The sequence below is a fragment of the Hylobates moloch genome, unplaced genomic scaffold (genome assembly GCF_009828535.3).
Source record: "Hylobates moloch isolate HMO894 unplaced genomic scaffold, HMol_V3 SCAFFOLD_5, whole genome shotgun sequence".
Taxonomy (NCBI): Eukaryota; Metazoa; Chordata; class Mammalia; order Primates; family Hylobatidae; genus Hylobates; species Hylobates moloch.
The window spans coordinates 56,270,932-56,286,981 of NW_026652280.1; the positions used below are offsets into that span (position 1 = coordinate 56,270,932).

At 40.9% G+C, this 16,050-nt stretch overlaps 1 protein-coding gene across 4 annotated transcripts in view; it reads left to right on the top strand.

Moving 5' to 3' along the window:
• The window catches only part of TMEM241 (transmembrane protein 241), a 147,362-nt gene that overhangs the window by 81,932 nt on the left and 49,380 nt on the right, over positions 1 to 16,050 (top strand). For 3 of the 4 annotated variants that reach the window (XR_009213503.1, XM_032152651.2, XM_058438560.1), the window contains one exon: positions 4,113 to 4,206. Coding sequence is in view for 3 of the 4 variants with exons in the window: in XM_032152651.2 (XP_032008542.1) it covers positions 4,113 to 4,206 (94 nt within the window). In the remaining variant the exon portion in view is untranslated. Of the gene's footprint in view, positions 1 to 4,112; positions 4,207 to 7,177; positions 7,344 to 16,050 lie in introns of those variants that run through there. The other variant, XM_058438561.1, reaches the window with a different exon arrangement.

Sequence of the window (16,050 nt, forward strand, 5' to 3'; positions counted from 1 at the left end):
CTGTCACTTAGCACCCTTAGATGCTCAGGGCCAGCTTGGGTCCTGCCAGGACCCCTGGCCCATGGAAGTGCCTCCACCAAGACAGTGGTTTTCGCACTTGCTCTAGAGCTAGGATTCTCCCACTTTTTTCTCCCTCCACAAGCAAATTTCACATAGAACTCCAATATATAAAACTGATGAAATGGGTCCAGTTCAAGGGAAGATTTGGGTTCAGAATCCCACCCGCTCAGCTTTCCCCTTGGCCTCCTTCTTGCTCTTTAAGGCAACCTCCAAAATAACCTCCACCAAACCCGAAGACTCTGGGAAATAGATTTTGGAAACTGATGGCTAGGAGATGTCTAGACAACAAGGTGATCATTAGTGCTTGGTCTTGGGAAGGACTCAGAGATATAGGCCAGTTGGAGGGCTACATCTCAACACACAGAAGTGTATCCTCACCCTCTCCCCATGTCCTGCCATGATCACCACTCTGCTTGACCTCATCATGCCAAGAAGTGGAAAGACTTCTGTGGATAGGTCCAAAGCATGTGTGGTATCCCGATATGGTAGAAAGACTGACCCAGGTTGAACCCCAGAATTGCTGTTGCTAATTGTGTGATCTTTGGGTCTTAAGCTTTGTGCCTGGCCCAGTAAATGGTGGTCATTATGATGATCTACTCAGGTTGATTGTAAATACACTGTCAATCATGAAGAGCTGCTATGTAAAAATCAGGCCACCTGTTCCCACACATATTAAACAGTGCCTTGTGAAGCAGTGATTCTTTACAATGTTAAAAATCTGCTATGTGGCTAGTGGATATGTCCTGCTCCTCTGGTGTGTTTGGGCCAAAAAAAAAAAAAGAATTAATATTACAGAGTTTGTTTCTGCATTTGAGCCTTGGAATGATTTATTTATCACCCTCAGAAAACTTTCGGGAAAACACTGACACAATTCACTTTCCTAGTTCCTGTCAATTGGTTAGGCCTTGCCCGTTAGCTGGGATCACATGGCGTGAGTCTTCGTGCTGGGCGGGTGGCTGTGGACTTGTTTCCCTTTGAGTCTGGTTATTTGGCAGCATGGGCAAGCAGGGTGTAGAGGGGAGGTCAACCATTGTTTGGTTATTTGGAACAGAGCAGCACAGTTCACAGCCCATTGATGCTGGCTTTGTGGGGTGACAATTGGGCTCTATTTTTGCCCCTTTTAATCTGCAGCTTTCTCATAATGCAACATGATAAATCAGGGTTTTGTTTTATTCTAAAGATCTGGAAATCTCTATTTGAATTGATGTGACTCTGTTACATTTTACCCGTGCTTCTGTACAGAGCTCAGCCTCTTTGAGGAATGCGTTGGTTTTCCCTGTGTCATTTCAGAGGCTCCACCATATCTCAGACTGAGCATTACCTTCAGGAGGTTCTGGGGGAGCTCAGGAGGGGCACGGTAGCCATAGCCCAAAGACTCCATTAACAGGGAGTCTTCTGTTCCCAGGTTCCTTCATTTCTGGGAGCCTCCCTCTGCTTTTCAGATCTGCCTCCTTAGCAAGGGGTAGATGGGCTGAAAGTGCAAGGAGAAAGATAAGAGATCCATGAGTAACGTAAAAATGAGTCACAGACATAGAAGTCAAGCATTGGAAAAGAGCCCAGATGCTTCCAGAAGCCTGTCAGTCACAAACCTGCACGAGCTTATCCTGGCCCAGAGTCTGCACTGAGAGGACAGGTCAACATGGAATCATGCCACCCCTGTGGCTAGAGGCATAGAGGAGAGGGAAAGACTCAAGGGAAAGGAAGTCTGGGAGGTTGGGCAGGCACCTGTGAAGTTGTTACTTCCTTCGATGCAGAGGTGGGAGCCACCAAGAGGAGCCTGGAGCACTGCTGCCTCCCTTTTCAGCCCCACCCTCATGACCACCAGTGCCTGGCACATCTTTTTTTTTTTGAGACGGAATCTCACTCTGTCACCCAGGTGGTGCGATCTCAGCTCACTGCAAGCTCTGCCTCCCGGGTTCACACCATTCTCCTGCCTCAGCCTCCCGAGTAGCTGGGACTACAGGTGTCTGCCACCACGCCCGGCTAATTTATTATTATTATTTTTTTGTATTTTTAGTAGAGATGGGATTTCACCGTGTTAGCCAGGATGGTCTCGATCTCGTGACCTCGTGATCTGCCCGCCTCGGCCTTCCAAAGTGCTGAGATTATAGGCGTGAGCCACCGCGCCCAGCCACATCTCACTCTTTGTCTAGCCGGTCAAAAACACATTTCCATGAAGCTTCACATCTTCCTCAGTTGTCCTGCCTCCAAATGCCAGGAAGAGTTTGGAGCTCCCTTTGCTATGGCCCTGGCCACACAGTGGCACTTTTGAAAATCGTTCCAACACAGGCAACTACGTCTGTCCACTGCTGTGCCAGCGCCCTTGCTGGTCCAGAGATCTGAAGAGCCATGGAGACCTGGATTCTAATTGTACCTGTGCTCCAGTTTCATTGTTAATAAAGTGAGACTTTGGGATAGGTAATCTTACTGTTCTAAAAGCCTCTGGTTTCCATTAAGATAGGATGAGGACTTCTATGATTATTTCTACTTTAAGGAAACTGAACCTGATACAAAAAGGTGGGAAGGGGGATTTGGTTAATGTTATCAGGGTCAGTAAGCACAGTGAGGAATAGAAATCCAGGCACTGGGTGTGATTGGGTAGGTCTGCTGCTTACCCACGGGGCCTCTTTGCCTTTTGGGTGTGAGTAACTTGACATCTTAATCCATAGCTGTTCAGCCTCCCATGACTGCTGATGCAAATCGGAACAAACTTTGCAGGTCATCAGGGCCAAACCGGCTGAAATACACACAGGGGAAACCTAATGCCTGTCTTTAGTCCTGCCCCAAGAATGTGGCTGTGAATTAGTCTAATCTAATGAAGTGAAGATACACATTTCTGTGACATTTGGCCTTAGGTGTGTTCAATTCAATTCAATCTGCTTCCAATTCAACCTGACAAGCATTTAGTTAATGTGTACCGTAACTCAGGCACCATATTAGGCTCTGTTGAAAATACAAAGAGCAGCCCAATATTGGGCTTTTCCTGCTCAGAGTTTATGATCAGCATTGGAGCTGCGCACCAGTGCCTGTATAAGGTCAGATGGAATTGTGGCAGTCAGGGGTCTGGAGATGCAAATAAAGTACAACTCACAGGGCTTGCCTCTCTAGCTTGGAGTTACAACTGCAGTCATATCTCTTACTTTGCAATTTTCAAGTTCAAATAACAGTCATACTCAAACCACCACTTGCACATATTTGCATGAAGTCAGCCTTTCTCTCTCTCTCTCTCACACACACACACACACACACACACACACACACAGTCTGTCTCACCTCTTCCCTAGTTGTCCTGCCTTCAAATGCCAGGAAGCATTTGGAGCTCCCTTTGCGTTGGCCTTGGCCACACAGGGCACTTTTGAAAATAGTTCCAGCACAGGCAACTACATCTCCGTCCACTGCTGTGCCCTCGCCCTTGTTGGTCCAGACTTCTGAATAGCCCCAAGATGCTGCCCTTCCTCAGGTTCTCGAGTGGGGATCTTTCCGTTCACACACATGTGTAGGCATCATTTCCAAAGCATATCTCCTATAGCAGGACAGCCTGGTTTGGGGGACTTCTGGCCTCAGCCATATGTGTCACTGAAGCCAGCCTTCCCCTTCAGATTCTTATGAGCCTGGAGGTCAGTCCAGACTCTCTCTTCTCATATGGTAAGTTTCCCTTTGGAAGTCTTTTCCTGCCAGTTTGTCTTGCTTGAAAAAAATTTAAGCTCTGCCTTGCCAAGAAGTTCTATGGGAACTCAAAGAAGTTCTATGGGAAGGAACAGGAGGTGTTGTCCTCCACCTTTTTTTTCTTTCATGATTTAGCCAGAGGCCTCTGAAATTTCTTTGCACCATTCCTCTAATCAAAATTCTCCCACCATAGCTCTTTAGAAAAGCAGAGGTTAATGACTTTAAAATTTTTTTAATTTTCATCCAGAGATCACAGATCTAGAAAACAGATGAGGTAGAGGTTGCATAATAATTTGAAATTGATTGGTAAAATGTAGTAGAAACTAGTCAGCCATTGGCTAAGGGAAGACAAGCCTCACTAACAAAAGAATCTTTTCTCCTTCCAGTGGATTTTTGGGATTCTTTCTCATGTTCAGTACAGTGAAGCTAAAAAACCTTCTGGCCCCAGGGCAGTATGCAGCCTGGATTTTCTTTGCTAAGGTAAGAGACAAGAGGGGTGGGAAATTCTCTCTCAAGAGCCTGTGTATCCAAAGATCTCAGAGCCTGGGTAATGTGAAGTTGTTTGAGCTTCATGAGACCACTTCCAGGCACTGTCCCTGAGCCTGATCCTTCCTTCATTCAGGTAACGATTTCTGAGGCCTGCTCATTTTATCAACATGGCATATTTCATCTTTCTCACAGTCCTGGAAGACAATCATGGATAGGCTCCTTATTTCCTTCCTAGAGGCTGTGCAGGTGTCCAGAGCTCAAGTGACTTACATAAGGGGACTCAGTCAATCCAAGGTGATAGAGAAAGGAAGATAGACAAATGGCCAGGTTGGGGCATTTCTATGAAACCTTAGAAAAGGGATTATTCTAACAATGACCTCTGTGTATCCGAATGACTATAGGGGAAGCATAAGATAAAGTGGTGAGGAAACCACAAAGAAACAGAAGGAGCGGGGAAGTGGCTGTGGGATGCCCAATCTTAACTGAAGCATGGTGGGGCCAATTTCTATTGGCATGTTTCATTTCCTTAGTGCCTGTGAGGGAGGCAAGTTGTAGGGCTCTAGATGCTGCTTTCAAGGACTAAGCCTCCTTAATTAATTAAATTTAATTTAATGAAATCGTTATTTAACTTGGGCTTTTAGTCATCTTTGTATTTTTTGGGTTGAATTTTCTCCAGAAAAAAACCTCGAACATTTTGCTTTGAAAATAAGATTTTTAATGATATTTTCACCCACATGTGTTTTTTGTTGTTGTTGTTTTTGTTTTGTTTTGTTTTGAGATAGGGTCTCACTCTGTTGCCCAGACTGGAGTGCAGTGGCATGATCTCAACTCATTGCAACCTCTGCCTCCCAGGCTCAAGCGATCCTCCTGACTCAGCCTCCCAAGTAGCTGGGATTACAGGTGTGTGCCACCACACCCAGCTAATTTTTGTATTTTTAGTAGAGATGGAGTTTGACCATGTTGGCCAGGCTGTTCTCAAACTTCTGACCTCAAATGATCCACCCACCTCAGCCTCCCAAAGTGCTAGGATTACAGGTGTGAGCCACTGTGCTCGGCCCACATGGCCTATTTTTTAATAGCGTTAATAATTCCAATTCTAGCAGAATGTAAAAAGTAGCTGAGATATTGATTTCTGGCATGACAAAGTGAAGAGGTTGATGAAACCTCTTCCCAAAAAACAGCTAGAAAGCTGGAAGAAAACTGTCAAAAACATCCATTTCAGCTCCCTAAAAATTGACCAAATACATACAATAAACTGAGACGCATTTGTTCATGAAAACTATTAACCTTTGGGTAGGAACAGAATGAATCTGTGGTGTTCTTGCCTATCATCACTCCCATTCCCTCCTCCCCAGTGTGATAGTTCAACCAGAGCAGGCTAGGCTGTGAAACACGGCAGCCTTACCACCACTTCCAAGAGTGGGTTCACTCTGTTTGGAGGATTGTCTGTTAAATAGGCCAACTCAGTGGTGCATGAACACGAAAGGCCAGTAGCTTTACTAGCTTGAGTTGATAGTCCTCTTTGGAACAAGCAGTGGACCAGTGGTCTAGTGGGGGACTTAATAGGTAGTTCTGAGAGATGAGACAGCTATCAGGGGCTTGATTATTTTTAATATGTCCCGGATTGAACTTAGTCTGTGTATATGAGCAGTAGTGATGGAATAGGCTCACATATTCCTGGCCAGCAGAGCCTGCATACACACACAGAGGAGCTGTGAAAGAGCTAGCAGAAAGTAAAAGCCAGGGTAGATGTGAAAACAGCCTGAGGTTTGAATGTGCTCTCCCAGCCCGCACACAGAGTCAGGAGCAGGGAGAAGCCTTTCTGGCCCAAGGTGTTGGAGCAAAATTTCTGACTAGTCTTTGCCAGAATACTAAGCTATGCAGACATGAGGATGACCCTTAGATGCCAGAATTAAAAATAAAAACAAAAAAATGTGAGTAAAGACATCAGCAACTGTAGCTTATATGGGAGACAGATTTCACATTCACAGATTTAGTCCAGGAAAATCACTAAATAAGCAAAACAATAACAACAAATCTTGTGGGGAGAGTCAGATTTCAGAGTTGCTACCGTATGTTATGTAAAAGGTTCAGTATTCAACAAAAACATGAGAGACATTCCGAGAAGCAAAATGTGATCTGTGTGTAGTAAAAAAGCGGTCAGTAGGAACTATCTCTGGGTGTCTGTCCTCAGAAGTAGGATTTAGCCTAAAGAGTCTACAGAGCAGCTATTTAAATTTATTCAGAAATCAAAAGGAAACCATGTTTAAAGAATTGAAGCAAAGACTCAGTGAATACAGAATCTCAATAAAGAGATATAAATTATTTACAGAAAGGAAAAGAAAGAACCAAATGGAAATTCTAGAGGTAAAAAGTGTAATAACTGAACTGAAAGTGCTCTAGAGGGACTCAACAGATTTGACATGGCAGAAGAAAGAATAAGTGAACTGGAAGGTAAAGCAAATGAAATAATTCAATCAAAAAAATAGGTTTTTGTTTTGTTTTGTTTTGTTTTTTGAGACGGAGTCTCGCTCTGTCACCCAGGCTGGAGTGCAGTGGTGCCATCTCAGCTCACTGCAACCTCCACTGCCTGGGTTCAAGTGATTCTCCTGCCTTAGCCTCCCAAGTAGCTGGGACTACAGGTGCGTGCCACCACGCCCAGCTGATATTTTGTAATTTTAGTAGAGACGGGGTTTCACCATGTTAACCAGGATGGTCTCGATATCCTGACCTCGTGATCCACCTGCCTTGGCCTCCCGAAGTGCTGGGATTACAGGCGTGAGCCACCGTGCCCGGCCAAAAACAGGGTTTTTTTTAAATTGAAGAAATGTGAGCAGAGCCTCAGAGACCTGTGAGACATCAAATATAGCAACAAACATATGTGTAATAAGAATCCCAGAAGAGAAGAAGGGTTTGAACAATATTTGAAGAAATTAATTTGTTGAAAAATATTAATTTACAGATTCAAGAAGTTCAGTGAGTCCCAAGTAAGATAAACAAAAAGAGATCTAGACACATTACCATCAAACTGTTGAAAGACAAAGGAGAAAATCTTGAAAGTGGCAAGAGGAAAATTATTCAACATATATGGGGGGACAGCAGTGCAATTAATGTCTAACTTCTCATCACAAACAGTGGAGGCCAGAAGGCAGTGGGGTGACACATTCAACATGCTGAAAGAAAAACCTGTCAACAAAGGATTTGATATACAGCAAAACTATTCTTCAAATATGAAAGAGAAATAAAAACATTCCTAGATGAATAAAAACTAAGAGATTTGTTGCTAGCAGCCATATCAGTAATTACATTAAATATGAATAGACTAAATACCTGATAAAAAATAGAGATTGTCATATTGGATTTTTTAAAAACAAAACCCAGCTATATGAGCTATATGCTGTCTATAACAGTTATACCTTAAAGTAAAAGACACAAGTAGGCTGGAAGTAAAAGGATGGAAGAACCACACAGACAGTTACCATAAGAGAGCTGGGTATAGTGGCTATATTAAAATCAGACAAAATAGATTTTATAACAGGAAATATTACTAGAGAAAAAATAGGGACATTTAATAATGATAAAAGTGTTAATGCACTAGGAAGATATAACAGTTCTAAATATATGTACACCTAAAACAGCACCCCAAGATATGTGAAGCAACAAGTAATAGAAAAGATAAATAGATTATTTAACAATGCTAATTGGAGATTTCAATACTGCACTCTCAGCAGTTGACAGAACAACTCAGTAGAAAAGCATGAATATAGAAGTACATAGAAGACTTGAACAACACTATCAACCAATTGACATAACTGACATTTATGTGACACTCCACCAATTGATTTCAGAATAGCCATTCTTCTCAAGTGCACATGGAATATTCTCTACAATAGATAGTCTGCTGGTTGACAAAACAACTCCCAAGTTTTAAAAGATTGAAATCATATAAAGTATGTTCTCTGACCATAGCAGAATTAAATTTGAAATTCACAGTAGAAAAAATTTAGGAAAACCCCATTTATTTGGAAATTAAATATACTTCTAAAAAGTTTGTAGGTCAAGGAAGAAATTACAATGGATATTAAAAATATTTTGAATCAAATGAAAACAAATATAACATATCAAAATTTATAGATGCAGCTAAAGTAGTGCTTGAAGGGAAATTTATATCTGTAAACAACTATATCAGAAATGAATGAAGATCTCAAATCAATAACTTACGCTTCCATCTTAAGAAACTAGAAAAGAAGAAAGGGCAAACTAAATTCAGAGTAAGCAGAAGGAAGGATATAATAAAGTTTAATGTGGAAATTAATGAAATAGAAAACAGAAAAATAATGTAGAATATTAATGTTGATTCTTTGAAAACATCAGCAACATTGACAAACCTCTGGCTAGACTGAGCAAGAAAATAAGAGAAAAGAGGCCAGGCATGGTGGCTCATGCCTATAATCTAAGCACTTTGGGAGGCCAAGGCAGGAAGATCACTTCAGCCCAGGAATTCAAGACCAGCCTGGGTAACATAGTAAAACCCCATCTTTACAAGAAAAAATTTTTAAATGATTAGCTGAACATGGTGTCACATACCTGTAATCCTAGCTACTTGGGAGGCTGAGATGGGAAGCTCACTTGGGAGGTCAAGGATGCAGTGAGCCGTGATCATGCCATTGCACTCCAGCCTGGGTGACAGAGTGAGACCCTGTCTCAGAGAGAGAGAGAGATAGGAGAGAAAAGAGAGAGAGAGAGAGAGGTGTAAATTATCAAAATTGGAAATGAAAAAAATGATGTTACTACTGATCCTATAGAAGCTAAAAGGATTGTATATTGTAAATAACTTCAGATTTTGAATAACTTTATGACAGAAAATTAGTCAATTTAGATGAAATGGGCAAATTCCCAGAAAGGTACAAATAAGGAAAACTGACTCAAGAAGAAATGAAAAATCTGAATACATCTATAACAAGTAAATAAAAATAAGTCATAATTTAAAATCTTTCTTAGGTTTTTAGGAAAAGAAAAGCTCATCCCCAGTTGGCTTTATTGATGAATTCTATCAAATATTTAAAGAAGAAATTTTTTAAAACAAATTCTTTTAGAAACTAAAGGAAGAGGGAATAACTCCCAAGTTATTCTGTGAGGTGAGTTACCCAGCTGTAAAGCCAGATAAAACAAATAATAAGAAAATTACCAATATTCCTCATGAACATAGGGACAAATATATTAGCAAAGTCTTAGCAAACCAAATTTGGCAACATATAAAAAGAATTATACACCATAATCAAGTGAGATTTATCTCAGGAATGCACAGTTGGTTTAACATACGAAAATTAATTAATGTAATACCTTATTTTCACAGAATAAAAAACAAAAATACATGATCATTTCAATAGGTTCAGAAAAATCATGACAAAATCTAGCATCTATTTATTACAAAAACTCTCAAAAAACTAGTAATATAAGAGAACCTGATAAAATCTGTGAAAATCCTATAACTAACATTATCTTTAACAAGGGAAGACTGAATACTTTCCCCCTAAGATCAGGAGCAACATAAGAATGTCCACTTTCACCATTTCTATTGAAAATTGGAATGGAGTTTTTAGGAATGCAATAGGCAGTGCGATAGGAAAAAAAAAGCATCCAGATTGGAAAGGAAGAAATAAAATTGTCTTTATTCACAAATGAGACCATCATATATATAGAAAATCCCAAGGAAACTATAAAAATAGTTGAAGGCAGGGTGTGGTGGCTCATGCCTATAATCCTTGCACTTTCAGAGACTGAAGTGGGAAGATCACTTGAGACCAGCCTGGGCAACATAGTGAGATCCTGTCTCTACAAAAAATAAGAAAAGTAGTCTAGCATGGTGTCATGTGCCTATAGTCCCAGCTACTCAAGAGGCTGAGGCAGGAGGATCACCAGAGCTCAGGAGTTTGAGGATGCAGTGATCTATTATCACCACTGCACTCCAGTCTGAGTGACAGAGCAAGACCTTGTCTCTTAAATAAATAAATAAAACTAGTTTTACTTTAAAATTTTTTTTTTTTTTTTTTTTTGCAGAGATGGGGTCTTATGTTGCCCAAGCTAGTTTCAAACTCCTGGCCTCAAGCAATCCTCCCATCTCAGCCTCCCAAGGTGCTGGGATTACGGGTATGAGCCAGTGCACCCAGCTCAAAGTTTTATATATTAGTAATGAAAAGTCATGTTTATAAAAATAAAATTAAGAAAACAATTCCATTCACAATAGCATCAAAAAGGAAAAAATACTTTGGAACTTAACAACAAAGAAGTGTCAGATTTATACATTGAAAACTATAAAACCTTTTTGAGAGGAATTAAATAAAATCTTAAAAAATCAAGAGATGCAATATTGTTAAGATGGGAATTTTTCCTAAATTGATTCAATGTAAGCCCTATCAAAATCCCAGCAGGCTTTTTTTTTTTTTTTTTTGGTAGAAATTCACAAATTTATCTAAAATTTATTTGGAAATGCAATAGCCAAAACAATGTTGACAAAGATAAAGTTGGGGGACTTAAATTATGTGATTTGAAAATTTAGTACTAAGCTAGAATAATCAAGACATTATAGTACTGGTGTAGGGATAGGCATTTATGGTCAACTGATTTTCAACAGAGTGGTGCCAATCACAATGAGGAAAGAATTGTTTTTTGTTGTTGTTGTTGTTTTTTTTTTTGAGATGCAGTCTCCCTCTGTCACCCAGGCTGGAGTACAGTGGTGCGATCTTGGCTCACTGCAACCTCCGCCTCCCGAGTTTAAGCGATTCTTCTGCCTCATCCTCCTGAGTAGCTGGGATTACAGGTGCCCACCACCATACCCGGCTAATTTTTGTATTTTTAGTAGAGACAGGGTTTCACCATGTTGGTCAGACTGGTCTTGAATTCCTGACCTGGCAATCCACCCATCTCGGCCTCCCAAAGTGCTGGGATTACAGGCGTGAGCCACCGCGCCTGGCCAGGATTGTTTTTTCAACAAACGGTGTTGGAGCAATCAGATATCCATATACAAACCAACCTACAAATAAACAATCTTAGATCCTTGCTCGACATCATTAACTTAGAATGGATCACAGACCTAAATGTAATGCTAAAACTGGAAAGCTATTAGAAGAAAACATAACAAAAAGCCTTAATGGCCTTGGGTTTGGCAGATTCTTAGATATGACACCAAAAGCATAAGTCATAAAATAATTGATAAAATGTAGTTTACTTAAAACCTCTTACAATTCAAAAAACACCATTAAGAAAATGAAAAGGTAGGCTGGGTGCTGTGGCTCACGCCTATAATCCCAGAACTTTGAGAGGCCGAGGTGGGCGGATCACAAGGTGAGGAGATCGAGACCATCCTGGCCAGCATGGTGAAACCCTGTCTCTACTAAAAATACAAAAATTAGCCAGGCGTGCTGGCGGGCACCTGTATTCCCAGCTATTCGGGAGCCTGAGGCAGGAAAATGGCATGAACCCAGGAGGCGGAGCTTGCAGTGAGCCGAGATCGTGCCACTGCACTCCAGCCTGGGCTACAGAGCCAGACTCTGTCTCAAAACAAAAAAAAAAAAAAAAAAAAGAAGAAGAAAAAAAAGAAAAAGAAAATTAAAAGGTAAGCCACAGCCTAGGAGAAAATATCTACAAATCATAATGTCTGATAAAGGAACTATATCCAGAATATATAAAGAATTCTTATACCTCAATGAGATGACCTACAACCCAATTAAAAAATGGTCTAAAGGAAAGGAGTTTGTTGATTCCTCAAAGAACTTAAAACAGAATTACCATTCAAACCAGCAATCCCATTATTGGGCATATAGCCAAAGGAATGTAAATTGTTCTACCATAAAGACACATGCACATGTATGTTCATCACAACACTAGTCACAATAGCAAAGACATGGAATCAACCTAAATGCCCATCAATGGTAGACTGGATAAAGAAAATGTGGCACAAATGCACCGTGGGATACTATGCAGCCATAAAAAAGAATGAGATTGGCCGAGCATGGTGGCTCACACCTGTAATCCCAACACCTTGGGAGGCAGAGGCAGGTGGATCACCTGAGGTCAGGAGTTCGAGACCAGCCTGACCAACACGGTGAAAATACAAAAATTAGCTGGGCGTTGTGGTGCGCACCTGTAATCCCAGCTACTCGAGGCTGAGGCAGGAGAATCGCTTGAACCTGGGAGGTGGAGGTTTCAGTGAGCTGAGATAGCGCCATTGCACTCCAGTCAGGGCAACAAGAGTAAAACTCCATCTCAAAAAAAAAAAAAAAAAAAATGAGATCATGTCCTTTGCAGCAACATGGATGGAGCTGGAGGCCATTATCCCAAGCCAATTAACGTAGGAATAGAACACCAAATATCGCATGTTCTCACTTATAAGTGGGAATTAAACATTGAGAACACATGGACACAAAGAAAGTAACAGCTGACACCGGGGCCTATTTGAGGGTGAGGGATGGGAGGACAGAGAGGATTGAAAAACTGTCTCTTGGGTACTATTCTTATTACCAGGGTAATGAAATAATCTGTACATCAAACCCCTGTGACATGCAATTTACCTATATAACAAACCTGGGCATGTACCCCTGAACCTAAAATAAAAGTTAAAAAAGATACAAGTTAAAAATAAATAGGCCAGGCTTGGTGGCTCAGACCTGTAATCCTAGCACTTTGAGAGGCAGAGGTGAGCGGATCACCTGAGGTCGGGAGTTTGAGACCAGCCTGACCAACATGGAGAAACCCCATCTCTACTAAAAATACAAAATTAGCCAGGTGTGGTGGCGCATGCCTGTAATTCCAGCTACTCAGGAGGATGAGGCAGGAGAATCGCTTGAACCCAGGAGCCGAGATCACACCATTGCACTCTAGCCTGGGCAACAAGAGTGAAACTCTGTCTCAAAAAATATATATTAATAATAAAAATAAAAAATATAAATAAATAAAATGATAATGTTGAGGCCAGACATAGTGGCTTATGCCTGTAATCCCAGCACTCTGGGAGGCCGAGGCAGGTGGATCACCTGAGATCAGGAGTTCGACACCAGCCTGGTCAACATAGTGAAACCCTGTCTCTACTAAACATACAAAAATTATCTGGGCGTGGTGGCACATGCCTGTAGTTCCAGCTACTTGGGAGGCCAAGGCAGGAAAATCGCTTGAACCCAGGAGGCGGAGGTTGCATTGAGCCAAGATTGTGCCACTGCACTCCAGCCTGGGTGACAGATCAAGACTCCATTTCAAAAAAAAAATGTTGTTACTTATAAAAAATAAAACTGGTCTAAACACATGAACAGATATTTCATAAAAGAAAATATCTAAATGGTTAATAAGTACATAGGAAGGTGTTTGGCATCCCTAGTCATTAGAGAAATGCAAATTGAAACCATGATAAGATATCACCACACACCCACTACTATAATTTTTTTAAAAGATACAGACAGTGCCAAATGTTGGCAAGGATGTGGAGAAACCAGAACATTCATAAATTGCTGGTAGGCATATATACAGCCACTTTCGAAAACAGTTTGGTAGTTTCTTAGAAGATTAAACATAAAGTGACTACAACCTAGCAATTCTATTCTTAAGAATCTACCCAAGAGAAATGAAAATATATGGCCACAAAAAACTCATACATGAGTATTCATATTAGCATTATTCTTTTTTTTTTTTTTTTTTTGAGACGGAGTCTCGCTTTGTCACCCAGGCTGGAGTGCAGTGGCGCGATCTCGGCTCACTGCAAGCTCCGCCTCCCAGATTCACACCATTCTCCTGCCTCAGCCTCCTGAGTAGCTGGGACTACAGGCGCCTGCCACCACGCCCGGCTAATTTTTTGTATTTTTAGTAGAGACAGGGTTTCACCACATTAGCCAGGCTGGTCTCGATCTCCTGACCTCGTGATCCGCCCGCCTCGGCCTCCCAAAGTGCTGGGATTACAGGCTTGAGCCACCGCGCCCGGCCCATATTAGCATTATTCATAAGAAATCCAAACTGGAAATAATTCTAAATGTCCATCAACTAGTGAATATATAAACAAGATATAGTATATATATATATACAATTTGGAATACTATTCAATAATCAGAAGGAATGGGCTATTAATACATTGCTACAGCGTGGATGAACCTCAAAAATATTATGCTAAGCTAAAGAATCCAGTCACAAAAGAATACATATAGTATTATTTCGTTTGTGTGAAATGTCCTTAAAAAGTCAAATTTATAGAGACAGAAAGTATACCAGTGGTTTCTTAGAGAAAGTGACTGCAAATAGACTCAAAGGAAGTTTTTTTGGCTAATGGAAACTTTCAAACTGGATTGTGGTGATGGTTGCATCATCATTTAAGTTAATTTATTAAATTTGTTCATTAACAATCATTACACTTTATAATAAGTGAATTTTATGGCATGCAAATCATCCCTGAAAACTGTAAAGTAATAGTGCTCAAAGCATAGTGCTTAAATCCTGTCCTTTAGGATTTAGGACATTTTTTTTCCTGTGTATATGACTTTACCTATTTGACCACTAGTTTCAAGTCTCTTTTTTATTTATTGTATTTTTCTTTCCTTCTTAAATTCTGAGGGAAGTTTATAATTTTCTCCTCAATACTTCATTCAGAAGAGGGAGAATTTTTAATTGGCTGCTGTAGTGTAATGCTAATTCTTCTTAAATGAAAATTGGATTCAATGAGCCATTAAGATCTATCTCTTCCAGGCTCAGGTACATCAAGCAATCTCCCCTCTCTCTCTCTTTTTCCTATTTGAAAATAAGCTTGTGATCCTCCATAGTAGAATATGTATCCATTCTTTGAACCACCTACACATCAAAACGTGCTGACATTTGAAATACGACAAAATCGTACTTAGCAATATAGCATTCCCATGATGTCATTGTGCCTACACTGGGTGCCAGCATGTTCAGAAAGTGACTCAGAAGGATGTTTCAGTGGTGCCAGAGGAGAATCGGGCTTATGTGAAGATTAAAAAATACACAGGAGGGAGGTCATTCAGGGGGCCGAGGGGCCTTCTTCACTGCTCCAAAAGGACCCATTTGGGGGCTGTTTTTGAAGATGTCACATCAACTTCATCAGTTCCAAGTTCTGAGAGAAGGCATCCATGTCTCTCTCTGGTCTTCACCTTTTTCAGTATCTTCCTCAGATCTGAGAATACTTAGCATGGGGAAAAAGTGCCTTCGAAGTCATTTTAGGTTGTTATCACTATTATTGTTGTTTTTCTCTCTGGGCATTTGAGAAAAAATTTAAGAAGCCAAAAGTATCGGAATATTTAGCAACACTTTAAAAAATAATTTCTCGTTTTGGTAAATTCGGGCATATAAAATCTAACTGCATCTTCATAAAATCTTGTGATCCCCTCTCACATATGATGTAAAGCACTCAGGCAGAACAAAGCCAACAAATTGAAGAGAAATGCAGGGATGTGTGTAGACGTGTAAGGAAGATGTGGTGTGTGTGAGTTTATAGTTTTCTCCTAGTCAGTTTCTCCAGCAGATTTCAATCCTCACATGAGAATTCTTCCTGGATTGAGTAGTGCCTTGTCTTACTCTTGTTAACTTCACACTGACTTGAGTTCTAGCATCACTGGGAAGAAGCAGCGGAGGTCAGAGTGAGTTTGTGTGGCGCAAGAGCAAGGGGTGGAGAAGCTTCCCTGGCCAGCAGCGGCAATGCTCGTGGGGCGTGAGGAGCCAGCCTGTGCTCCTCCTTTCAAAGCTGCCTCTGTAAGGTCACTTTCTTCCTTTAAAGCTGATGCCATAACTGCTACCACCATCTCATGTCCCGAAGACAATGACGGGCAGAAAACCCAGCCTTTG